This window comes from Chelonia mydas, chromosome 6 (genome assembly GCF_015237465.2).
Source record: "Chelonia mydas isolate rCheMyd1 chromosome 6, rCheMyd1.pri.v2, whole genome shotgun sequence".
NCBI lineage: Eukaryota > Metazoa > Chordata > Testudines > Cheloniidae > Chelonia > Chelonia mydas.
This window is the reverse complement of record NC_051246.2, coordinates 83,606,749-83,633,959: the sequence shown is the minus strand read 5'-3', so window position 1 is coordinate 83,633,959 and position 27,211 is coordinate 83,606,749. Positions and strand designations below refer to the sequence as shown.

Below are 27,211 nucleotides of genomic sequence, written 5' to 3'. Positions count from 1 at the left end.
CCAAACAAACCTAATTTTCTTCTTTGAGAGTGTTATTGGCCTAATGGATAGGGGAAGCAGTAGATGTGATATATATATATATATATATATATATATATATAATGATTTTATTAAAGCTTTTTACACAGTGCCACATGACAAATAAGCAAATTGGGGAAATATGGTCTGGATTAAGGTTCTGTTAGGTAAATGCATAACTGACTGAAAGACCATACTCAAAGGATAGTTATCAATGATTCGCTGTCAAACTGGGAAGATATATCTAATGGAGTCCCACGGGGTCTGCTCTAGATCTGGTACTATTCAATATTTTAATTAATGACTTGAAATAATGGAGAGGAGAGAATGCTTATAAATTCTGTGAATGACACCAAGCTGGAAGCAGCTGCTAGCACTTGAGGATAGGTTTAGAATTCAGAATGACCGTGACCAATTGAAGAATTGGTCTGAAATCAACAAATGAAATTCAATAGAGAAAAGTGCCAAGTACTACCCTTAGAAATTGAAAAAAAGTCAAATGCACAACTACAAAATGGGGAATAACTGAATGGATGGTAGTACTGTTGAAAAGGATTATGGGGTTACAGTGGATCACAAAATGAATGAGTCAATAGTGATGCAGTTGTGAAAAAGATAAATATTTTGAAGTGTATTAACAAGAGAGTTATATGTAAGACACAGGAGGAAACTGTTCTGCTCTGTTCGGTACTGGTGAGACCTCAGCTGGAGTACTGTGCCTAGTTTTGGTCACCACACTTTAAGAAAGATGTGGACAAATTGGAGAAAGTCCAGAGGAGAGCAACAAAAATTGGTCAGGTTTTCCAAACCTTTTATCATCAGGAAAGGTTAAACAAACTTGGCAAGTTTAGTCTCGAGAGAAGATTTAGATTTTGTTGAAGTTGACCCTCTGCAGGCACGGCCCCTGCAGCTCCCAGTGGCCACAGTTTGCTGTTCCAGGCCAATGGGAGCTGTGGGAAGCGGCGGCCAGCACGTCCCTGAGAACTGCAACCACTGGGAGCTGCGGGGGGCCGTGCCTGCGGACAGTCAATGTCAGCAAACGTCTCGCGGCCTGCAATCACATTACCCTGATGGACCGCATGCGGCCTGCGGGCCGCAGGTTGCCCACCATTGCACTAACACGACTCATGTGGATAATTCACTATGCAGCAACGATAGGCTATGTTTTATGTTGTTTCCTCAGAGGCACACAGAACTGAAGGTGCTCCCCAGAGCAAGAAGATGAATGGCCAAAATGGCCCCTGCAGTAAAGAAGCTGTAACTTACAGTAGCGTTACCCGACTGGCTTTGCAGCCCAGAATCTCTGAAGCACTTAGTGCTACAAGCATGCCCCTTCCCACTCTCCACACAGAGATCTGTGAAAGGGGACTGCACAGGGCCTCTTACATCAGCCCTATGCTGATTCTGCATCAGGAAATTCTCCCATAGCCTCCTTACATGGCCAAAGCAGTGTATAGGGGCTTCAGTGAGAGCCAGAATCTATCCCAATACCTTAAAAGTAATCTACAAAGAAAAACTATGGGCTTTCACCTTTTTGCATCTTCATAAGCTGTAATAGCAGCCTGCAACCATGTGCACACACACAAGTGTGTGTACATTTAGTAGTTTATTCCCCCCCAGATTTTTACATTGGAACTTCAGGTCTTGTCTGCCCAGGAAACCTGATGACAACTAAAGAATTAGTAAAACAATAATACCATAAGAAAGAGCAAAAGAAATTTTAGTGGGACTATTTAAAATTTTGTTTTTTTGTTTAACTTTGTAACTTCAATGACGATTAAATTTATTTTAGAAACAGGATATCTTTGTTAAAGGTTCAAAACCCAACCCATTCTATCAATGCAATTAACGGAGACATCTATGAGTTCCTCCAGCAAGAACAGGGAACACTAGACTTGATATTCCTGATACTTCTACATTAAAAAACAAACAGAAAAATAGATGTAAGACTTCAGGTTTTATTTATCCATAGAGAATAAACAGGGTACCCCACCAGCTTTTAAAAAACATTTGCAGATCATCTTTAAGCCTCGAGTTAAACAACCATCATGGTCCCTTCTGACCTTAAAGTCTATGAGTTTAATAAAGTCTAAATGAAATATTAATTCTGGAAAGTAACAATTGTAGCTGATGTTGTCACAGCGAAAAACATTAAACATCTAGTTAACTTGTATCCATAGCTGTTCTCAGTTTAAGTTTTATTATTAAAATGGCTGCATTACTGGACCTGTGACCTGATAAGACTCACACTTACTAAGCTGAAACAAGGACTATTTTTCTAGTGCAGAGGTTCTCAACCTTCATTGCACCGCGACCCCTTCTGACAATAAAAATTACTGCATGACCCCACTACCAAAGCCTGAGCCCACCCAAGACCCACTGCCCTGGGCGGGGGGAGGCAAAGCCCAAAGCCCCTGCACCCAGGGCTGAAGCCCTTGGGCTTCGGCCCCGGGCAGAGGGTCTCAGGCTTTGTCGGTGACGTTCAGGCTTCAAGCCAGCTGTACTGTAGTATCTGGACTTGATATTCCTGATATTTCTACATTAAAAAACAAACAGAAAAATAGATACAAGACTGTCAGGCTTTATTTATATAGAGAGAACAAACAGGGTACCCCACCAGCTAACGCCAGCCGTGGTGACTCCATTACAATGGGGTCCTGACCCACAGTTTGAGAACCGTTGCTAGTGCTATAATGAAGCCAGATAATGCAGAGTGCGGAACACCACATAGCAAACGAATAATTACATGTATGCTGCTAAAAACAGAATTATACTGAAAGGGGTACGGGAAATATTTTAATGAAGGCTTGAGTTCTTAGATCCTAAAATTCTGAAACTAAATCTTCATTTAAATGAAGAGTCAGATGGGATAAAATGGATCATTATCACCAATTTTTAAAAACGCTTTCAAATTTTTCAGAGTGGTAGCCGTGTTAGTCTGTATCAGCAAAAAGAACGAGGAGTACTTGTGGCACCTTAGAGACTAACAAATTTATTTGAGCATAAGCTTTCGTGGGCTAAATCTGATGAATTGGGCTTTAGCCCACGAAAGCTTATGCTCAAATAAATTTGTTAGTCTCTAAGTTGCCACAAGTACTCCTCGTTCTTTTTATCAAGTTTTTATGATTTGGGAATGTGCTAATTGCTAATGTGACTATTCAACAGTGAGTAACAACCTATTATGGTGTGTTTTCTTTTTGCTGCTGTATCTTTAAAATAACTGATAAATCTCCCTCAAAGCAAATAATTTGGAAATTAGAAGAGAGATCTTGGAATTTTGCAGACAAAGAGTTGCAGGTTCACTGCTGTTTAGTTTACCAATTCTCATCAGAAAAACAGGTAACTTCCTAGAATTCAGTTCAGGATCAATATGAAATACTTACCAAGCAGTAGTAATGAACAGTGAGACTGTATTCCTTGTAAGTTCTCTTTTCTCCATATTTTTCGGGACAGTCATCAGTTCGTTGACAGAGGACACAGGCTAAAATAGTAAAACACCATTTAGAAACACTTAATGGAAATGGTCCATTAACAGAAAATGCTGGTTTCTAACCCTTAAATAAATTAAGTATGAGGTAGGTTACTGGATAAGTGTAGTAAAGCCGGTACCACCCATCTGATATTCACCAGATGGAATTCAATGTTGTGTTTGTTTACCACACTCCACTTAAATTAAGTGGCTGATGTTTCTCTCCACTTTTTGTAGGTGCTTTCCACTTCCATCCCCTAGCCTTCCTTCTTTTTTCATGGGTAGGCTTGGAAGTGCAGAGCAGAAAGAGCAAGAGAGGAGAGATTGCAACTTGCGCCTTCCCTGGCTCCTGCTGGATCCTAGTGAACAAGGGATTTTGCTGACCCAGCAGGCGCCTCTCAGAACCTATCAGCAAGCCACACACCACCAGTTGAAATGCCCTGTTTTAAAGGCCAGCTAAGGTGGTATCTTTAATATTGTGTCAATTGAATGCCTAAACACTATGGTGAGCGGTACATTACAAATGTGTAGAGTAACTGGTATCTGAATATAAACAGATTGTACCCAACTTTTTTGTAGAAATATAATGGATATATTGATGATCTCAATAACATAATAAGATCAATGCAAAGAATCATTACTTACCTGTTAGTAACTGTGGTTCTTGGAGATATTCCGCACATGTAGATCCAACTTATTGTGTCCATGTGCCCCAGCAAAGGAGTTCAGAACATTTTCACTAGAAGTGTCCACAGGGATCATACATGCCCTGAGGGCATAAAGGGCACAGCAACCCCAACTGCCACTCAGTTCCTTCATCACCCAGAATCCTCATTTGTAGGACTCTGAACTGCCAGTATGGAGGGCAAGTCATGGGATCTTCATGTAAAGAACATCTCGAAGAACCCCGGTTACCCAGATTAAGTAACTGCTCTTGAAGGAGGTGGAAACTAGAAGTTATCTGTAAAGAGACTGCAAAATAGCTCTTCCAAAAATGGGCATCAGATCTTGAAACTGTGACTTAATAATGTTTTGTAAGCATATGAGCTGAAGACCAGGTAACTGCTCTACGTACTTCTGATACTGGAACCCAACTTCAGCATGCTATTGGGCTGTTTGCACTCTGGTGGAGTGAGTTTGCATGTTTGATGGAGGACTCTTATTAATATCATAAGTAGTTCTAATACCATCCATACCCATTCTAGCCATCCCTTTTGATTTGTTCTCATAAACAAAGAAAAGTCTTGGCATTTTACCAAAAGATCTAGTGCTAACTAGGTAATAGAACGGTGACCTCACATTTAATGTATGTAATTTTGAAGGTGAAGAATGAGGTTTTGGAGAAAAGCTGGAAAATTACTGCATCGGTAGATATGAAAATTTGAGTACGTCAGGAACAAAAAGATGGATGTGGTCTCACAGTTACTCTATCCATGTAAAAAACTGTATGGAAGATTTATCATTAGGGGTTGTAAATTTGGTTATTCTACATTTTGATGTAATTGCCACCAGGAATGCCACCTTCACTGACGGTAGCTGAATTGGACAATTTGATAGCGATTCAAGGAGCTCAGGTGCGAGTGGTCCACAAGTGAAGAAAGCACTAAATCTGAAGTCCCATGCTGGAGCAATCTTTCTCACAGGAGGAAAAATGTGTGGGAAAAAATTTCATAAATCTATTAATTGATTGATAAAGTTGCACCTCCCTCTTCTGGAGGATGAAATGCGGATATCATTACCAAATAGACTTTGATTGAAGAGATATATTTAAAGCACTTGGGACTATCTAAGAGGTAATCTATTATTGGAACAGAACTCTGACATGGAGCATAACATTAAGACTTTCCTCATAAAGAAAAGTATTTCCATTTGGCAGTATAAACAATCCGAGCAGATAATTATCTACTCTGAAGAGGAATACTCTGCTCCTCTGAAGAGCACTCTGTCTGTTGAGGACATCCAGATATCATCCAAGTCATGAGATGCAGAGAGGCTAGATTTGGGTGGAGAATCAGACTGTGCTATCAAGTCTTCATCAACTTACGCTCCAAGTTCAAGATCTGACAGTAGCATTAGATCTGAGAACCAAAACTGGCAAGGCCAAGCAGTAGTCACTGTATAATTCAAGCCTTTTCTTGCCTTATTTTCCATAACACTATTGGAATCAATGCAAATGGAGAGAAAGCACACATCAAACGGTAGGAGTAGATTTTCCAGCTTGTTTTGATTGTTCATTAGTTGCAACAACCACCAGTGACAATGGTGTTGAATGAGTATAAAAATACTCAAATCCTTTAGAAGGCACCTGACATTTATGATCAATAGCTGATCTTTCTGCAGTAGCTGAAATGGAAGCAGGAGTAGCCCAGAGATGTTCTGCCAGATCCAATATTCCTTCGTTAATAGGTAACGCAACCCTGCTCTGGGATGCTGGCTGTAGAATATCAAAAGGTTTATATATGCTTTTTCCTGAACTGTCTCCAAAGGAACTTCAATAATTCCTGAAAATTTTTTAAATCATCAGCTGAAAGAGGTGTAGCCGGAGACATGGTTCCATCAGGTAAGGAAGAAGAACCAAGTATAGCATCAGATGGATTGTCCTGATGGGCAGGTATTTCACCATTACTTAAAATTTGCTATTCCTCTGTATCTTGAACTCGATGAAGACAAGTGATCAGACTTATAAGAGTTTTCAGCAGGTGACTGTCTATTGTAGGAATATTGTTCCTGAAATTGCGGATATCGAGGCCATAAGAACCAATATGGCCACCTGGGAAAGGGACATTGTGGCCCTTTCAGAGGGAACCAAGGGGCATAGTGAGAATTAGCATCTCATAGACTTTAAAATCAGAAGGGAACATCATGATAACCTAGTCAGATCTCCTGTACATTGCAGGCCACAAAACCTTACTCACCCACTCCTGTAATAGACCCACTATGTCTGGCTGAGTTACTGAAGTCCTCAAATCATGATTTAAAGACTTCAAGTTACAGAGAATCCACAATTTACACTAATTTAAACCTGCAAGTGACCTGTGCCCCATGCTGCAGAGGAAGGCAACCCCCCCCATCCCCCAGAGTCTCTGGCAATCTGACCTGGGAGAAAATTCCTTCCTGACCCCCAAAACAGTGATCAGTTCGATTCTGAGCATGTGGTCAAGACCCACCAGCCAGACACCTGGGAAAGAATTCTCTGTAGTAACTCAGCCCTCCTCATCTAGTGTCCCATCAACAACCATTGGAGATAGTTGCTGCTAGTGGCTACATGCTTGTAAGGAGTCCCATCATACCATCCCCTCCATAAACTTATCAATTTTATCAAGCTCAGTCTTGAAGGCAGTTAGATATTTTGCCCCCTCTGCTCCCCTTGGAAAGCAGTTCCAGAACTTCACTCCTCTAATGGTTAGAAACCTTCACCTAATTTCAAGCCTAAAATTGTTGATGGCCAGTTTATACCCATTTGTCCTTGTGTCCACATTGGCGCTTAACTTAAATAACTCCTCTCCCTCCCTGGTATTTATCCCTCTGATATATTTACGGAGAGCAGTCATATCTCCTGTCAGCCTTCTTTTGGTTAGGCTAAACAAAACAAGTCTTTGAGTCTCCTCTCATAAGGTAGGTTTTCCATTTCTCAGATCATCCTAGTAGCCCTTCTCTGTATCTGTTCCAGTCTGAATTCATCTTTCTTAAACATGGGACAACAGAATTGCACACAGTATTCCATATGAGGTCTCACCCAGTGCCTTATATAATGGTACTAACACTTCCCTGTCTTTGCAGGAAATATCTCGTCTGATGCATCCTAAGACTGCATTAGCCTCTCTCACAGCTGCATCATATTAGTGGCTCATAGTCATCCTGTGATCAACCAAAACACCCAGATATTTCTCGTCCTCTGTCACTTCCAACTGTAAGTCCCCAGCTTGTAGCAAAAATTCTTGTTGTTAGTCCTTAAGTGCATGACCCTGCACTTTGCACTATTAAATTCATCCCATTTCTATTACTCCAGTTTTCAAGGTCCTCCAGATCTTCTTGCATGATATTCCGGTACTCCTCTGTATTGGCCTCCCAACTTCGTGTCATCCACAAATTTTATTAGCACACTCCCACTTTTTGTGCCATGGTCATTAATAAAAATGTTAAATAAGATTGACCATCCCTGAGAAACTCCACTAGTAACCTCCCTCCAGCCTGACAGTTCACTTTCAGTATGACCCCCTGTAGTCTCCCCTTTAACAATTTTCTTACCCACCTTTCAATTCTCATATTAATCCCTATCTTTTACAATTTAACTAATAATTTCCCATGTGGAACTGTATCAATAGCCTTCTTGAAATCCAGGTAGATTAGATGTACTGCGTTCCCTTTGTATAAAAAAAAATAAATAAAAAAAATCAGTTATCTTCTCAAAGATTGGCACCATCTTCCTTTTGTAAAACCATGTTGTATTTTAACCCAATTACTGTTTGCCTCTGTGTCCTTAACCATTTTCTATTTCAAAATTTGTTCCAAGACCTTGCATACAATTGAAAACAAACTAACAGGCATCTTTAGGTCTATTAGGAGGCTCTTGTCCATATGCCACCCTAAACTTATTTTCTTTCTGTCCGTGTGACTTTCTCTTTGGTGGAGGACTCCTGCTAGAGTCTATAGAGGAATGAGAAGCCATGACAGGAGACTGAAGGATTTGAGTGGGTGTTAAATCCTTGATTGTATTGACATACTGGTTCAAAGATATTTTCATTAGAGGCACCCTAGTTTTCTTTTTGAGGAGGGGCTCTGTCTGGTATTGAGATCAGGGAAAGCACCAGGACTGGTGACTCAGGTGCTGGAGTGACCCTAAGGTCTAGTGAAGACACAAAAGAAGCTTTTGGAGCTGCAAATTTAGTTGTAAAAGGTCCCTGCAAGGAGGATGCTATAGATGCCCCTCTGCTTTGAAGCTTCCTCCGCAGTTAAAACAATTGGGGCACAGCAGGCTTTGATCAAAGCTGCCAGTGCTGACAAGGAAAGCATTGCAGAAGACTGTCCTGGGCACTCTGAGAGTCAGTCACTCAGTCCTCGAACAGTAAGGGTCTCTGACTGCTCCAATGGACCCGAATCTTTTTAAATTGCTCCTGAATTAGGTGTCACGTTTCTGGTGACAGAAGCCTTGGAGAGATGAGCTGGGAAAACAGAAGCCTCTGTATCAGGTCTGTGCTGAGTCAGACATAACTCTCATGGACCTTTCCCTAAGATAAAGCTTCAGTTTGGACTACCACTCCTGGTGTGCGCATTTCTTGAAGGACTTGCAAACTTCACACTTAGCCATGACAGATTCCTCACCCAGACAGTAAAGGCATCTGTTGCGATCTCCCCACAGGAGGACATGGCTTGAAGCCTTGGCTCTGCCATAAGCTGCTGCCTTTTTTATTTTTAAACCTACTAAGAACATGCTAATTGAAACAGTAACAAGTAAATTAGCTACTAAGCATAAACAAATTATTAAGCAACAAGATTACTACAAAGGGACACTATGTTGTTCTGACTTTGCCTCATGGGAAGAAGAAACTTAGTGGTGGTTGCTGTACCCTTTAAGCCCTGGGGGAAGGGGACACAAGTCACAAAGGGCATTTGTGTGACCCCTATTGGCAATGGTAGAGTATGAAACATTTTCACCTGTGATTGGGCACATGGACACCAGAAATGGGATCTGCCTGTGCAGTAACTTGAAGAACTGTGTTACTACTTTTTAGTCCATTGCTTTTTCATATGTACGTGTGGCAACCATTTGGCAATACATGATTCAGTGAAGGGGTTCCATTGACTGCATTAAGTCACATATTAGAAATGCCCATACAATGTACAACAGTGTTTCAAAACAGATCCATTAGCAAATTCGAGAACACCTTGGATTTAACAAATTTAAAACACAAAAACAAACTATTAAGGTTACCAAGAAATTCAGAAAATGAACACAAACTAAAAGCTAGAAACAGACAAATTAATTTCAGATATCTTAATTCTGACCCGCAGTAGAAATGAATTAAAGTTTTTCTTCAATTTACTGATACTTCCATTAATCTAAAGGTACCATTAGCATTAAATGAAGATGGTTAACAGTCACAACAGAGAAAGAAAACAGTGCTATTTTAAACTCTTCTATTTTCAGAAAAGTGAATTCTCAACTTAATAGATATGTCTCACACACAGCTAAGTTTAACCCAGCAGTTGCACTTCCAAAGTGATCTTTTTAAAGCATTTATTTGCAAAACGATCAAAATATGTTTTAAGCATAAACATAATTACGGGAAGCCTTTAACAAAATTAGGAAAATAAGTCATCAAGAATATCATGCCACCTTGAACTCACCCTGAAGTGAATCATGTTTCAACACACAATTTTACTATTGAAATTTCACCCATTCTTTTAAACCATTGCATTACCAAGCCACATGCTGGAGCCATACTGTTGAATTTAAATTGAAATCCTACATTAAAATTATTGCCTTTGTATTGCAGCATCTACAAGTTCTGTAAACATTTAAATACAGTAAGTTAGCTAAATCAGTCTTTCTCAATCAGGGATACATGTACCCCTGGGGGGTACGCAGAGGTCTTCCAGGGGTAGGGCTACCAGACAGCAAGAGAAAAATTGGGACGGGGATGGGGAGTAATAGGAGCCTGTATAAGAAAGAGACTCAAAAATCGGGACTGTCCCTATAAAATCGGGATATCTGGTCACCCTATCCAGGGCATACCTCAACTCATCTAGATGTTTGCCTAGTTTTGCAACAGGCTACATAAAAAGCACTAGTAAAGTCAGTACAAACCAAAATTTCATACAGGGAATGACTTGTTTATACTGCTCTATATACTACACACAGAAATGTAAGTACAATATTTCTATTCCAATTGATTTATTTTATATTTACATGGTAAAAATGAGAAAGAAAGAAATTATTCAGTAATAGTGAGCTGTGACACTTTTGTATTTTTATGTTTGATTTTGTAAGCATGTAGTTTTTAAGTGAGGTGAAACTTGGGGGTACGCAAGACAAATCAGACCACTGAAATTGGTACAGTAGTCTGGAAAGGTTGAGAGCCACTGTGCTAAATCATTTAAATAGCCTTACTTACCTGGGCTTTGGAAGCGGCAGAGGGTATTTTCATTCATTCTAGTACCTTTCTTCTAGCTGTTTACTATGGAAATTAAAAACAAGATGTCAAAAGTATTCAGTTTGTTGAGGATGGTATGCTGCATTTTACTGTATTTAATTCAATTTTCTTTTAAACTCTAGTCTTAAAAGACTAAGTAACCTACTTCTACATTTTTCCTTTTACAATACTTCCCAGATGGCCTCAAAGTCCTAACAAATTAAAATTCAGCTTTCATTCTGAAAGGTAAAAGTTGAAAAGAATAAAGGCTGAAAAGGTGAAATCTGATCTCGCCTTTGAAATCTGATCTTTTCTGTACTTTTATGCTATACTATACAGCGTTTCTCAAACTGGGGATCCCAACTCAAAAGGGAGTCGCAAGGTTATTATAGGGGGGTTGCAGTATTGCCAACCTTACTTCTGTGTTGCCTTCAGAGCTGGGCAGCCAGAGAGCGGCGGCTGCTGGCCAGGCACCCAGCTCTGAAGGTAGCACCGCCAGCAGCAGCACAGAAGTCAGGGTGACATGGTATGGTACTGCCACCCTTACTTCTGTGCTGCTGATGGCAGTGGCACTTCCTTGAGAACTGGATGGCCAGAGGGTGGTGGCTGCTGGCTGAGCACCCAGCTCTGAAGCCACTGCCACCACCAGCAGCAGCATAGAAGTAAGTGTGGCATGGAATGTGGGGGCCGGGGGTTGTCACTTTTTGGCAGGGGGGTGTGGGAGGGGTCATCATAAACTTTACAAGTTTATATTTTGCCATTTTCAAATACATATTCATACTTTGTTACAACACCATGAAATTTAAGATTTAAATATCTGAAACCATGAAATTCAAGATTTTTAAAATGCTATGACCATTACATTTACGAAAATGGACTGTGAATTTGGTAGTGCTCTAACAATAAGCCTTTCATTAATGCAATTTGCCTCTGACTTCCGCAGCATTTGGGAACCAAATCATGAACAACAAATTTTATTTCCACTTTCCAAAAGATGCTTTTGCAAATACACTGGCAAAGAACTTGCAGTTTGCCTATCAAATTAGTAAACTATGCATTTAATTAAATGCAAATTTGTTCTCAATCAACTGACAAGATTTCAGTTTCTGCAAAAAAAATACCCCACGACACACTGGGCCACACTTTTCCCTGATATAATTCACTGGACTTTAGTTGAGTTACACCAGGAAGAAATCTGATCCATTTTGTTAATTGTTCTCCAGAACTTTTACCTATTATGCTTATGCAGAAAACTTGATCCAAGTATAACTGATGCAGTGGCGTTTCCCTGAAGTTGCAGACAGTGTAGATTAGATTTAAGGTATGAACTATCCCAATCATTTAAATGATTAAAACATGTGACAAAGTTGAGGAATATCATATTATGAAGATCTACAGAGAGTGACCGATTATTCTGGATAGACCTGTTCACATTTAACACCACAGTAGGGCTAAAGGTAGTTGACTTCATCTTCCTTACTAAGGGCTCAGCTTCCAAAAATATGGGAAACACTGCTTGACTAAACAAGAAACATGCAACAAATCTTAAAACTATAGCCACTCTTCAAGGAGCTGCTGGCAATACACATGGGAAGAAAACTGTAACATTTCTAGGAATCAGAAGACAGACATAGAAGAGACCTATTGGGTCATGTAATCCATCTGCTGGTGCAGGAATATCTATAGAAGTGAAGGCTTGTGATTGGAATAATCTGAAATCACTAGTTATACAATTTAATGCATCAACCTTTTTATTCAATCTCATTTTGTTTTAATACTTTTGGACAATTTTAACTTCAGGTTATATGCCTACATAATGTAGGTCACATTTGCCCTTACACTGCCAAACAAATCAGCTAATCAAGATGGTCATTTAATGCCATTTCTGCCAATTTAACTGAATCTGATAAGCTACAAAGAAGTTATTTTTCCCACCCTTCTTTAGTGAGGGAGTCAAGAACAGAGTTTAAAACAATATCTTACCTCTTTGGAACTCCCTTGAAAGATGTTTGTTTCCTCACTCAGCAATGGCCACTGGCACCCTCAAGGTCTTCAGTCTTCTAGGGCACTCGAACAGAGGGACCATCTGTATGGGTAAAGAGGATCCAAGACGTCAGTATCCTATGGCTTAATTAAATGGTGAAAAATCCTGATAGATAGGGGGAACTTAGGTTTGGTTGGCAATGAGAAGCACAAATGTCAGAACCTAACATTTCATTCTCTCTTTTGGGTTTTGGGGACAAGAAAGAGGAGGAACTGCTACTAAAAGCAGTGCGTTGCTCTCTTATCTCAGTGTGGTGTGCCCTGGAGTTTTTAATTCACAAATTAAGGATCTGTGAGAGCAAAACTTTGCTTGTGCACAAAGCCCCCAACTCCAGCGAGGTTCCATACAAATGCAAAGGTTGTCCTGCATGGATCCAGTTGCAGGATTGGGGCCTAAATCATTGCTCACTGGGTACAAAAGTGAGACAATAGTCAACTATTTTGCCTGAATTATTGTTTCCTCAAGTCTGCCACTAATTTTGAAATCAAGTATTTAGTCAACAGCTGAAGTCTATAAGAATTGGGAACTTGCAGGCAATAGGTAAGATGACTCCTAAGGACTATAGTACCTTTAATACAGAAACAAAAGTTGTTTTAAAAATGAAATTTGTTTACAATACCTTGCAATTGGAGTCTACTTCCTAGAGGACTATGTTTACTTGGGGGGAAAAACAGAGTAAACCTAAGGAAATGCTAGGCAAGTTAGTCCATAATAAGCGATTTAACTTGTTTTTGTGCTACTGACCTTCCAATATTTTAGTGTCATGCCTATTTACAATTAGTATATACCAAACCTCACAAACAATACATATGGTACCTCTCTAACGCTACTACATTGTTCTCCAGAATCTAAGCTATCAGTTTCAAAATAAAGGGCAAGCCCACATTACAAAATTAAGTTGACAGAAGTTAATAACTGCGACAGATGTACGTTTATGTAAGTTGCTTTTGCATGGCCACACTAAACTTGTGTCAGCAGTGAGTCCTCAGTAGCAGCGCTTGCACTGATGCAGAGCAGTTCACTGTGGGTAGCTATCACACTGTGCAACTCGCCATCATCTAATGCAGGGTGTTTTGGGAAAGGTTTCTGATGTCTCATGGAAGCAAACAAGTCACACAGGGGTGACTGGGAACATGGTTTCAACATCCCATGATGCAGTTTTCTCCATCTCATAATTTTATCTGTATCCCATAAAGTTCTGGCCTCTTTTCAAAAGCCCTGCAAACCCACATGTCAGCCATCTCTGTGAAAAGCATGGATCCTGAACAGCTCTGCACTACTGTGATGAGCATTGAGCGTACAACGTGCCTGATCCCGCACACGGAGTCACAGGCAACATGACAATTCCTTGGAGGCTAGCTTGCTGTGGGATATAGAAACAACTCAAGTTTTTGTTGGCATTCACAGAGCAGCTGCAGATGGAGGAGCACCAGTTCTGGGCCCGAGACTGGTGGGATCAAATCATTATGCAGGTATGGGATGATGAGCAGTGGCTGTAGAATTCTGGATGTGCAATGCCACATTCCTGAAGTGCGTGCAGAGCTCACCCCAGTCCTCTGGCAGTGACACCAAACTGAGAGCAGCCTGACAGTGGAGAAGTCAGTGGCAATCGCTGTGTGGAAGCTTGCAATGCCAGATTGGTATCAGTCAGGAATCAGTTTCGAGTTGGGAAATCCACCATGAAGGCTACTATGATGCAAGTGTGCAAGGCCATTAATTGCATCCTACTACGAAGGACTATGAATCTGGGCAATGTGCAGGACATAGTGGATGGTTTTGCAGCAGTGGGGTTCCCGAACTGCAGTGAGGCAACAGATGGCACACACATCCCTATTTTGGCACTAGACCATCTTGCCACAGAGTACATCAACAGAAACGGCTACTTTTCTATGGTATTGCACACTCTGTTGGATCACTGGGGGCATTTTATTGATATCAGCGTGGGATGGTCAGGGAGGGTGCATGATGCACACATCTTTAAGAACACAGGCTTCTACAGAAGGCTGCAAGCAGGGACTTTTCAAACCAGAATATTACCATTGAGGATGTTGAAATGCCAGTAGTGATCCTGGGAGACTCAGCCTACCCCGTTACTCGCATGGCTCATGAAGCCATACATCAGCCACCTCAACAGCAGCAAGGAGCGCTTCAACTAAAGGCTCTGCAGGTGCAGAATGACATTTTAATGTGGCTTTGGCCATCTGAAAGGCCAGTGGCGCTGTCTACTTATGAGATTAGACCTCAGTGAAAACAAAATATCCCAAAGGTTATAGCTGCCTGCTGTGTGCTTCATAATATTTGTGAAGCTAAGGGGAAAATTTTCTGCCGGGGTGGAGGTGGAAAAGCTGTCTGCTGAGTCTGAGCAGGCAGATACTAGGGCTATAAGAAGAGCTCAACATGGAGCTATATGGCTCAGGGAGGCTTTGAAAGACCATTTTAATAGTGCAAAATGTGCATTGCTGTAGTGTGCTCTGCCTGGCTTTGGTTTTTTGCACCCCAGTGTGAACCTTATAATGAGTGCAGTGTATGTAGTAATATCAATAGAGGCACCTGCAATGCTGTATTATCTGTGAATGTCAGCCCCAGCCAGCACATGTTGTGAATAAAGATTAATTAAATTTCCACAAATAGACTTTTATTCCAAACCCAGACAGACATATAATTTAATGAAACTTTATAAACACAGGGAAAAGAACCTTTGAAGGGGAAATAACAGCCATTTTCATTTCACAAACACATACACCAATCATCTCTCTCAGACGTCAGCATATGCATGGCTGTGATTGTCTGTACTCTCCCCAAGGGTGAAGTGGGAGGGGTCCTGCAGCAGCCGCAGGCGCCACATGGAATTTGGGGAGGGTGGGGTGTAGGGAGATGTGGGATTCAGTTGTCCATGGGCTGCAGAGAGAGGCAAGAACAGGTCTGTTGAACCTGAAGGTCAACAAGAGTCACCAGCATGTCTGTTTGCTGCTTGAGAAGCGCTAGCATCTCCTGCTGCACGTCTCTCTCTCCTTTTCCTGTACTTTTCTCCTCTCCACTTTATCCCCGTCCAGTCTGTCTGCGAGGGTGATCCTTTAAGTCCTGTCCTTGATAGGCCAAGCAACAGAGGCCTGCAGGATCCCTTGAAACATGTCATCACGCGTCCTCTTCCTTCTTCTTATCTGGCTGAGCTGCTCCGCTGGTGTGGCTGGAGAGCCCCTCAAGGCCACATTTCAAGCTGCAAAAGATACAATAGTACCTCTGTGCGTTGACTATATTCACAAGACAAATGGAAACTTGGTATACTGAACTTACTCCCCCGATCCACACAAGTTACAAGCACTACATTCTTACTTCTCCTTGGGATTCATAGAGCACGACAGCAGTCCCAGCCATGGTGAGTACGGCACGGGGATGAGTTGGGACAATGGGATTGGGGGGGCTAGCTCTGGGGTATGAATATATGCAGATAGGGCAAGTGAACATTAGCATGATTTTCCATAGGCAGTGGGGATTTTTGCTGATATCTCACTCCTGAGGGTAACAGAGGCTGAAAGGGAATAGTTCCTGCATGTGTGTGACTGCAGACCAGGGTTCCTATGCTGCTAGCCTGTGTGCTGCAATGGTGCCTGCTGAATTAATTCCTGAGTGGTGTTGGAAAGTGTCCTGCCACAGAAGAAATAAGACAGCCCTCCCTAGAATCCTAGAATCTCTTCTAGCATGATTAAAAAAGAGTAAATGAATAGATAGATGTGTTCCTGCAATATCAAAGCAAACTACATACTTACCAGAGGTTCCTTCCCCTGCATCAGGCTTGACTATGCTGGACTCTAGGGACTGGCTCAACTGCGTCACTGGATCCCCCGATGGCCTGTTCCCCATACTCCTCCTCCTCACTGTTCATTCCGGAGGCCTGTGACTCCTACTCCCTCGAAGTATCCCCCGGGCCCTTGGGGTGGTGGAGGGGTCTCTGCCGAGGATGGGATGCAGCTCTCTGTAAAAGTGGCTCTGCACCAGTGCAACTGTTAGACTCCCTTGCCTTCTGGTACGGCTGTCGCAGTTCCGTGACTCTCTCATAGCATCGTTGAGGGACCCTCTTGTAGCCCTTCTCCCCCATGCCCTGAGCAATCTTCCCATAGATATTGACGTTTCTTCAGCTGGAATGGAGCTGTGCCTGCACAGCCTCTTCTCCCCACAGACCCAGGAGAATCCACCACATCCTGTGTACTCCAGGCAGGAGCGCGTTTGCAGCATGGAGCTGGTTACTAAGTCAGCTCCCCAGGTAGTGCAAACAGGAAACGGAATTTCAAAAATTCACAGGGCTTTAAAAGCGGAGGGACGCTTTTACATGTATACCTGGCCGCCAAGTTCAAAACTGTGACCAGAGCAGTCACAGTGGGGCATAGCAGGACGCCTCCTGGAGGCCACTAAATTGATGAAAGTACTGCGTCACCCTAACTATGTCAACCTAAGCATTATACCTCTTGCACAGGTGGAGTTAAGTCAGTATAGCGGGCGAGTTACATCGGCAGGAGCAGCATTTTAGTGTAGATGCTTACAGAGTTAGGTTGATGCAAGGCAGCTTATGTGGACCTAACTCTGTAGTGTAGGTCAGTGGTTCTCAACAGGGGGTCCGAGAACTCTCTCAGGGGGGTTGCGGGTCCCCACGGCTAAAACCCAGAGCCCAATCCTCGGCGCCCCCCATGGGGCTTGAGTTGGGAACAGCAGGGCTGAATTCCAGAGCCCCGGTGCTCCCCAAGGGGCAGAAGCCCTGAGCCCATGGGCATAGATGGGGGAGACATGGGGGTGTTGCACTCCCCCCCTGCCCCGCCGAAACTACAGTGCAAGAGCAGGGCAGTCCCGGGGAAGCTCCATACACCCACTCCACCTCCTTCTCTCCCCGCTCCCTGGCCATGTCAGAGGTGGGGAGCCAGAACCAGGCAGTGAGGGACAGTTGCTGCTCTGGCTGGTGCCATGGACCAGGCGGCCACAGCGTTCCCTTGTTTTCTACTGTTGCAGGGGTTTGAAACTGCTCCTCAGCTCCCAGCCCCATTTGCTCACGAAGCCAATAAGAGCCGCCTGGGTGGGGGACCCAGCTTCATGGCTGGCAGAGCCCTCAAGGAACAGGGACTGCAGGGGAGCCCTCTGGGCACACAGTTATGAACCCCCCTCCCTGCACCCTGAGCTACACACCTGCCTGCACATACCCCTAGCTACCCTCTCCCTGCACCCTGAGCTACCCCATGTGTGCACATGGCCCCTAGCTACCCCTGCGTGCACCCTGACTTATTCCCCTGCCCGCACACAGCCCTTAGCTCAAAATGTTTGAAAACCGCTCAGAGAGAGGGGTAGCAAAGCCCCTCCCCCTTTGAGTTATCATTTTTGGTTGCCCCCCCGCCCCAAACCCGACAGGCTGGGTGGCCTACTGAGGTGAGTCAGGGAGTGTAGGTGGTGCTCCCTCCCCAGACCCTACCGTGCGGAGCTGGCTCAAGCCTCGCTGGCCCCTGCCCACCCAAAATAGAAGTCAAACTACACCTATGCCCGAGGGACCTCCCCCCAGCCCAGAATCCCTCCTCCCCCACTGGGCCCTGGAGTTTTTATAGCATGTTGTGGGGGGCTTCAGAAAGAAAAAAGTTGAGAACCCCTGGCATAGACATGGCAGGAGAGCCAACAAACAACAAGTACACTGCACGACTTTTAGCGGCACGGCTGTAGCAACACAGCCATATCGCTAAAAGCTGTGTAGTGTAGACATAGGCTGAATCAAGAAGGAGCCGAGCCCAAAGAGCCTAGTTTACCCACTGGCATATTCTAGCACCATATAACCTTATTTTCAATATTTGCACAGCCTATTGTGAGCAGCACCTCATGTTGACAATTCCAATGGGTAAACCTTAGTTTCTAAGAAGAGTCTGGAAGAATACGGCCACTTTGTGCCCTGCAAACTGTCCCCCCCCCGCCCCAGCATCTTACCCCTGCTTTTCACACAGCTGTATTATTGAAGTGACATCATATCTGTATTAAAAGCAGCTTCTGCTCAAGACACCTACTGCACCTACTCTTGGGGGGAAACACTCATTCAAAATAAGGCTAAATTGATCTTTTGCAAACTGGCAAAGTTTGTTCTTTAATGATTTTACAGTCTTTATGATTTTAAAGTAAAAGAAATGTCAATAAATGAACAAAGGGAAGATGCTTTCAGGTGCATGCTTTCCATGCTGTTCAAACAACAAAGTGCTATTTGGGGCTTTCACCGGTGCTATTTCAATTCACACTGTGCCCCCTTAATTTAAATATGAAAGGGTCTTAGGTTCACATTGTGGTGTGTGACAACATAATGACAGGTCCTGAAAGAAAGCCACTGGGCTATTTGTTCAGCAAATGATACTCAGACTTCAGCAGAAACGTCCATGGAGCATTTTGAAGATTAACAACAGCTCCTCTGACATCATTCAGTCCAATCTAACAGACCTCAAGATGCTTGAACCTAAAGAGCATCTTTTAAAAGTTTAACATAAAACAAAATCTTTACTCCATAGAGCATATTCCCTGCAAGGTTCAGTCCTCTCAGAGATGCTTCAGTTAGCTTACACAGGGAAAAGGGGGAATTACATCCACTGGGGGAGCATTATGCGTTTACAATCTCTCTCTCTCTCTCTCTTTGAGGGGCTCCGCTCTGCCTCTGGGGAGGAGAATGTTGGACTTCTCCCTTCTGGGAATGGGGATTTGGTTGTCTCTTCTGCCCCGTGTTCCCTATTGAGACAGGAGAGGGGGCTGGGGTCCTATTCTGCACGTTAAACCCCCTCCCCAGCCCATGAGACGAGGAAGATCTTGATCTGTATCAGCGTATGGGTGGCAGTGCCATGGGTCGGAGAACACGAGGTCGATGGGGCAACCCTCCCGGAATAGGGTCGGAAAAGGGGGGAGGTGTCGGAGGCAAAGCCGCACCCCGCGATAAAATCGGAGGAAGGAGGGTCCCGGAAGGAGACCTGCCCCCGCACCCCGGGGACAGGGTCAGAGGAGAAGGGGCCGGAGGGAGCGCGCCCCGGGGCTGCAGACGGAAGGCGGGAGAGGGAGAGGGAGAGGGGGGGGTCCCGGCGTGAAGCGGGGGGTCGGGGCAGGCCCAGCGGGAACCCTGTTCTCGTTGGCACCAGCCTGCGGGACACGCAGCGCAGGGGAAGGGGGCCCGTTACTCACACGGCAGCTCCGCAAGCAGCATCGCCAGCTCCGAGCCTCACGGCGAAGGCTCAGCAGTGTCATAACCGACACCCGATTCAAACCCCAACATCCGCTGGCGTCCCGGAAGCGAGGCGCCAAAGCCCGCCCCAAACCTGGCAGGCTGTCTCGGCCGTCGGCTATTTGCGCTTGGCTGGTGATCGGCGCTCGGCTGCTGCTGCCTAGCAGCTGAGCACTGTGGCGCGCGCTCCCCCGGGGCAGATTCCGAGGAGCCTGGCGCGGGGGCGTGTCGTGCTGCGGCCCTGGGGGCAGAGCCTGCGCTGCGGGGGCGAGGGGCGAGGCATGGCCTACGGAACCCCAGCAGAGGCAGGGTGAAGTGAGCTGCGGAGCGCCCTGTAGCACAGCTCCCCTGGCCCAGGCATGGGACTGGCCTGGGGCTGGGAGTTACCTACATCCTCCTTGGATAAGTGCACAGCCCCAACCGGTACTGATGGGACTGCGCTTGTGCAAACTGCAGAGCTCACATTGGTCATCACCAAGGCTAAGATTTTGTGGCACATATTTTTAGTAAAAGTCAGGGACAGGTCACGGGCAATAAAGACAAATTCACGGAAGCCCGTGGTGTATCTGGGACTTTTACTGAAAATATGCATGACAAAACAGGGAGCTGCAGGCTCCCCACCCCACCGGAGCCTAGCTCAGAGCTGCAGGGTTCCCCCACCGCCCGCACTGGCTCGGAGCTCCAGAGCACCCCAGCTGCCCACAGCAGCTCCATGCTCCGGGGCTCCCACGGCAGCCGGGAGCTGCGGAGCACTCCCGCCTCCCACGGTGGCCAGGAGCTCACAGGGGCCCTGCCACCCACGGGGGCCGGGAGCTCGAGGTCTCCCTGCTGTCCACAGTGGCCAGGAACTCGGGTTCTCACTCCTGCTGCCTTCTGCGGCTGGGAGCTTGGCCCCACAGTTCTCAGTCGCCAGCGGTGACAGGGGGACCCTACAGCTCCCAGGTGCTGGGGGCTCAAGTCATGGAGGTCTCCATCATGCTTGTGCCCCTGCACAGTAGTTGCTGTGGTCAACACAGGATCCGTACATTGGTATACCAGTAGCACAGTGCTTTGGACTGTGCAGAATGTCCATCTTATGTGATGTACATATCTGTCGGTTGTATGCAGTTTAGCTGTATCTGTCCCAGGATATTAGCAAGACATAGTGGGTGAGGTAATATCTCTCTATCGATGAGGTATCTGTTTACATTCTTGTTTTGTTTCAATGAGTGGTTTTGCCGTGCTCAAGGATCTGTATGTGCTGGGCAAGGGATGTGCCTTGTTACATACTCTGACACTGTCAATCAGGTGGAGAACCATCAGTCTCATCCTGAGTTGCTACCAGCTATACAGGGCTTGGAGATGCTATTGTGCCAAGCACTTTAGCATGAGCCTGAGGAGGAAAGGAGATTGAGTCTGTTGTTTCCATTAATTTATTAAATATTTTTACATTTCAGTTTTGTTTAATTTTCTGTCGATTTTTGGTGTGTTTTGTAGCTGAAAATCTATATATTTATCAATTAAATAAAAAAGAATATGCAAAATGTATTTTATAACCTTTGGGAATTATTGGTAAGGCTGTGCCTCACTTGCCTGGGCTGATGAGCCGCCCCTGGTAATACCACTTCCTTCCTCCTTGCTACTCCCTATTTTTATCTATCTATATGGGTCATATTAGTTTTTCTTAACCACAGCATCACACTTGGAGCTGATTTGGTTACCCATTGTGTATCCTAAATTCTTGTCAAGAGACACTGTTTTGCAGGATACAATGCCCCACCCTGTAAATATACAGTCTTTGTTCCCAGACATATGACTTTCATTTGGCTGTGTGAAAATGCATGTTGTTTGACTGCAATCGGTTTACCAAGTGATCCAGATTACTCTGTAAAACTGACCTGTCATTATTATTTAGTACTCCACCAACCTTTGTGTCATATTCAAACTTTACTAGCAATTATTTTATATTTTCTTCAAGATCATTAGTAAGGATATTGATTAGCATTGGACCAAGAATGAATTCCTTGTGGAACTCTATTAGAAAGAACCACATTTGAGGGGGATTCTTCATTAATAATTACATTTTGAGATCTATCAGTTAACCTGTTTAAAATCCATTTAAGGCTAAAACAAACCTCTTATGGCCAGATTTTTGAAGGTATTTAGGGATCTAGCTCCCATTAGGTCTCTGCTCCCTACCCCACTTTCTCTCCTTGCTACCTCCTTTCTTTATCACTGTGGACACCACCACCACCCTACCAGTCCCTCAGGTCTGTTACCTGGGCATTAACTTTGACTCAGACCTCTCTCTAGGTACTCAAATCCACGCTATGTCTAAATTTTGCAGACTCTTTCTGCATAATATATCTAAGATACGGTGTGATAGGGTGTTCAGAGGGCTGAGCAGCGTAGTGGTTAGCGCACACAACTTTCATCCTTTTGTCTCTCTGTCAGGGTGGTAGAGGTGCCTATCCTTAGCTGGGGATCTTCTGTTCTCCACTTACATCTGGGCCTCAGCCCATAAAGGGGTGGGTAGAGGGACTCGGGCCCACCCTTTCCACTGCACCCAGACCAGGGCCCTGCGGGAAACAACACCAGCAGGGTCCTCCCTGCAGCAAGTCTAAGTCCGTTGCCCTGGGCTACTTCCTACCTATCTGTCCCTTCAATTTGGGGCATGGCCCCTATAGTTCAAACAGTCACTCATTTAACACAAAGAGTCCCATGGTGAAGAGCCCTGAAAGACCTGCTGGTTCTCAAAGGGAAGGTTGGTGCCAGAAGGCACTGTCTGAGAGCCTTATCCACTCTGTGGTCCCCACTCAAGCTCAGCCCTTCATCTGACTTCCTGGAGAAAGATTCCTCTCTCCTGCAGCCTGTCCAACCCTCTTTGCCTGGGCTTCTGAGCTCTTTCTAACCCACTTCTGCAGTTGGAGCATTCTCGGCAGCTCTGGGGAGGGTGAGGTTATCTGGGCCCAGTATTGTCTTTTAACCCCTTCGGGCTCAATGTGGGGTTTGTATACCCCACCACATACAGCCTTTCCTGTCCATCCGCATAGCTAAAACTATCATCCAGACTCTTATCATCTCATGTCTCAATTACTGTAATGTCAGTGTCTGTGACCTCAACAAATGTGATCTCGCCCCACTGATACCTGGTTCAGATGGCTGATGCAAAGATCATTTTCCTAGCCCCTTGCTTGAACCATGTCATCTCTCTCTTTGCATCCCATTTCTCTATCACATCAAACATAAGCTTACTTGTCTTCACTTTCAAGGCCCTTCACCACCTATCCCCTCCATACCTATCATCTCTCATTCAATATCAAAAGATCAACTCACACCTCTGATTGGCTCATGATGCCAGCCTCCATCACCCCCTTGTTAATTTTTTAAAGGAGCAGTTTCATACTTTCTGCCATACTGTCCCTCATACTTGTGAGGAGCTCCCCATAAAAAGCTGCAAAACTAATGCTTTATCTTCCTTCAAAACGCTTCTTTACCATGATGGCTACAAAAAACTTGACAACGGTTAGGCTGATGATGTTCTGAGACCACTGCCTATCATACTGACCAGTATTGTCTCATTGCTTCCTTGTGCCCACCCATTGGTTTCTCTGTATTCATCTGTTGTCTCTTGTCTTATGCTTAGATTGTAAGCTCTTTGGGGCAGGGACTATCTTTTTGTTCTGTGTTTGTCTAGCAGTTAGCACAGTGTGGTCCTGGTCCATGACTGGGGCTTCTAGGTGCTACAATAATACATATTATTATTATTATTTTATATAACGTGCCACACTGATTTTGTAAAGTGCTAATTTTTTTAATTAGAATGTCATGCAATAATAAGTCAAATGCCATACAGAAATCCATGTGCATTGTATCAACACAGTTATCTTTATCAACCCAAATTGTAATCTCATAAAAAAATGATAGCAAGTTTGTTTGACAAGACCAGTTCTCCATACAACCACACTGATTGACGTTCATTATGTTACCATTATTTAATTCTGTATGGATTGAATCTCGTATCAGACGTTCGTGATTACTGAGGCAGTGCATGAACTGCTGTAGAAACTCCCAACGAAATACATGCATTGTGTGAGGTGCTTATGTGTGTGCCCATATATGTGTTTAGCCAGCCTTACTTTTTGTCCTTTGTGGGTTTGGGCTTTTCTGTAAAGCAGGTGAAACCCTACAGGAGACAACTGTGTTTTTTTTTTTAATAGTTTGTAAAATTTGAATGTTTAAAAAAAGTCTGTTTCTGTGTCCTCCTTTGCTGCTCTGGGGATTTGAAATTAGCCCTGTAGAAGGGACTGGGAAGACTAGTTGAGTATACTTTGGCTGTTCTTGGGCCTGTCCTGAATAGAGGGGGCTTAGGGGCTGAGCAGAGCAGTGACTAATCAAGAACCACCTTACCATCTCTCAGACCTGTATCCAAACAGCTTGTCAGGGGACATAGTTAGTTCACTGAGCAGTCAAAACTGCCATTGAAAGGGCAAGAGTATCATGGGATTGCAGCATAAGGAGTAATTGTTCTGTTGCCTCTGCTGTACTAGTGCTGGCTGTGGACAGTCACTACTACAATGCAGGTCGACACAATGGAGAATGACTAGTTAGGCTTTTTCAGAACACGTGCATTCCCAAAAGTGGTGTGAAGGCCTATACACCATTGGCAGAGGCTGTATGTGTGTTTGTAGATGTGCTGGGGGATTGTAGCAGCATTTGCAATATCAAAATCCGATTGAGGTAGCCCATTTCTATTACAAAATGTCAAACCTGTGCAGCTACAATGGTCACAGTTCACTCAGAGGAAGAAGAAGGTGCTACCTTTGGGTGCTGCTAAGTAGGACGCAGAGGGAAATAAAAGCCCCAACAAGACAGGTTAGAATCCCAACCTAAGGCTTAATAGACATTGCAATGAGCCCCATGAAGAGTTGTCAGCAGAGGCTGAAATTAGAACTTTCAGCACCAAAAGCACAGGTGTCTACTACTTGAACTAAAAGAAAAGGGGTCAAATTCCCTGCTTCTGTAAACTGAAGTCTGTGGAACTATACCAGTTTACAGTAGCAGAGAATTTTACCCTGTCTCTCTTAGCTGGTAGCATTAATAGGATCTTATCCTCTACATAAACAATCTACTACCTGGGAACATGAGACAGTGTTTTCCACTTATTTAAAGCAGAGCCGTGGTAGTTTTGTGAGAGAAATTCAGACAGACAATTTCACCCTTGATTATATTAAAAACTGTGACTAATAAATACTAATCTCCTCTATAGACCCTATGCACATCTTGCTGCAAAAAACTCCAAACTGTATACCATACTGCTTTACATTGGCTCAAACTAGGTTTTTCTGGACTCATCATAATAGTAGTGTATTACATCCACTCTGCACTGGTGTAAATGACTACAAGGCAGGGCAACAGTGAATCAGGCCTGTAGTCTTGATTTAACCTTTAAGAGGAAAGGTAGAAAGTTAGGTCAACTCACCCTTCCATCCTATTTACCACTAACTTTCACAGTTGCTAACTTTGTACACCACTCTTTGAAAAGTATCTGCTTGCTGTTTATCACAATACATAACTTTTTCTAATTCTCTTCCATTATCTCTTACATCTTTGTTTGAGTTTTTTTATCTAAAATTTCTCCTGACTGTGCTGGGCGACTTCTAAATTCAAACACACCACCTTCTTGGCAGTGGGAATTTCCTCACAAAATAGCAATATCAGGTCTCTTGTTACAGGTTGTTCAGATAATAAATAGATACGTGAGCAGCAGTGTTTGGGAATGATATTTCTCCTACTGTGTGACCGTGTGGTTTCACCAAGGAGAGTTCAGATGTTGCCTGAACGTTTGCGTTACTAGGTTCTCATGTGGGTCACAAGTATAATGTGTTTATATGAATGCAGCACCACTCTGCCACATTTCTAGGTCTTTCAAACAGGGCACAGGCTAAATTGCTTTTCATTTCTTCCTCCTTTGTTCCTAGATTTTAATGGTGCTTTTTCACTGGTACCTCTGAACATCATGAATTTTCAGATTGATCAGTAGCTCCATTAAATGCAAGCCAGTTGGTTCCAGTAGATACTTATATGCATCTGGAGCTGTGGGAAATAAATCACAATATTGATGCAAAAGTGGTTAGCGATAAAATATCATTTTTATAATTTCAGGTTATCATCATTCCTTTTGTCTTTACTAAATTTTAGGAGATATCTACAGTTACTTTCATACAGATGATACACAGAGAATACTTGCTCACATTTATGTTTCTGGTTGCTTATTTTATTTAATAAAATATTCATTCTAATTCAAGATATTCCTAGGAAATCTCTGCTTTCTTCCATTAAATGACAGGCCATGGAAAGTTTTCAAGAGAAAAACTAAGTTATAAATCTCTGTTTATCACTTCCAAGTCTGATTGTGCAGACTCTGGAATGCCCCTGTACAATTTCTATTTTGTTTTAATAGTCTCTAGAATTGATTTTGTGATACCTTGGGAAGATATGTCTAAATGTTAGTTTTTACTTTGCATGTAGTGTTTGGTAGGAGTCTAACTGCAAACTGTAGGTGAAGCTACTGTCGGTTGAAATCTTGTGAACTGTTGGTTAAGGAATGTGAAGATATTCTTATTCTGTGATCTCAAAGAGAATCGATTTGTAGTACCTGGTTTATCAGTTTCACAAAAGCTAAGCCAAGAGCCTCTCACCACTCCTTCTCCCTTTTTTTCCACAAAGGAGTAAATCTTAGTTTTAAATCTACATAAAGAATTCTGGAAGTTTTCTCATTAAAATGGATTTCTTTCATAAGCACTCTAATGTCTTCATTCATTTAACTTTAAGGAAAACACGTATAATGGGGAATAGTTTTGGCTAGTTGTGGCCCCATCTTTCCCCTTAAAGGTGAAAACCTTTGTTTCTTCCTTAAACCCTTAACATGGTTCTTTTGTGATGTTCATTTGCAAATGTTTTGTACCTACATGCAAACATCTAATATAATAATTGTGATACCATTATTACGTGAGAAGTAAGATGTTTTATCAAGCAATATGGAATAAAATTACCTTGGATAACTGGTTGATAATATAAGAAGCCATTGGAGTATAAAATATTTATATTAATTTGGGAAATATTTAGTTATCTGGCAATGCTTAAGCAACTCCCTTACCAAACTCAGAAAAACAAGAACCACCTCTCCAAAGGTTGTTAGGAAGAGAAGACAAGAAAAGAGAATTTCAACTTCAATTAAACCTTAGAATTAAAGGAATATCTCAGAAAATGAACTGAATAAAAGAATTAAAACTCTAAAAAATGTTCTGAGAATCTTCTCCTACACAAAGAACAAATAACCTTAACATTGC

The 27,211-nt window shown here is 43.4% G+C and overlaps 1 protein-coding gene across 5 annotated transcripts in view; it reads right to left on the bottom strand.

Moving 5' to 3' along the window:
• G2E3 (G2/M-phase specific E3 ubiquitin protein ligase) overlaps positions 1 to 20,001 on the bottom strand; it is a 52,253-nt gene extending 32,252 nt beyond the window's left edge. For 2 of the 5 annotated variants that reach the window (XM_037900530.1, XM_037900532.1), the window contains exons 1-4: positions 19,841 to 19,991; positions 12,604 to 12,706; positions 10,603 to 10,665; positions 3,402 to 3,499 (exon numbers count right to left, since the gene is read on the bottom strand). In XM_037900530.1, coding sequence (XP_037756458.1) covers positions 3,402 to 3,499; positions 10,603 to 10,639 — 135 coding nt within the window. In that variant the 5' untranslated portion in view covers positions 10,640 to 10,665; positions 12,604 to 12,706; positions 19,841 to 19,991. Of the gene's footprint in view, positions 1 to 3,401; positions 3,500 to 10,602; positions 10,666 to 12,603; positions 12,707 to 19,840 lie in introns of all 5 variants that reach the window. The other 3 variants (XM_037900534.2, XM_037900533.2, XM_043548730.1) reach the window with 3 other exon arrangements.
• Between the last annotated feature and the right edge of the window lie 7,210 nt (positions 20,002 to 27,211).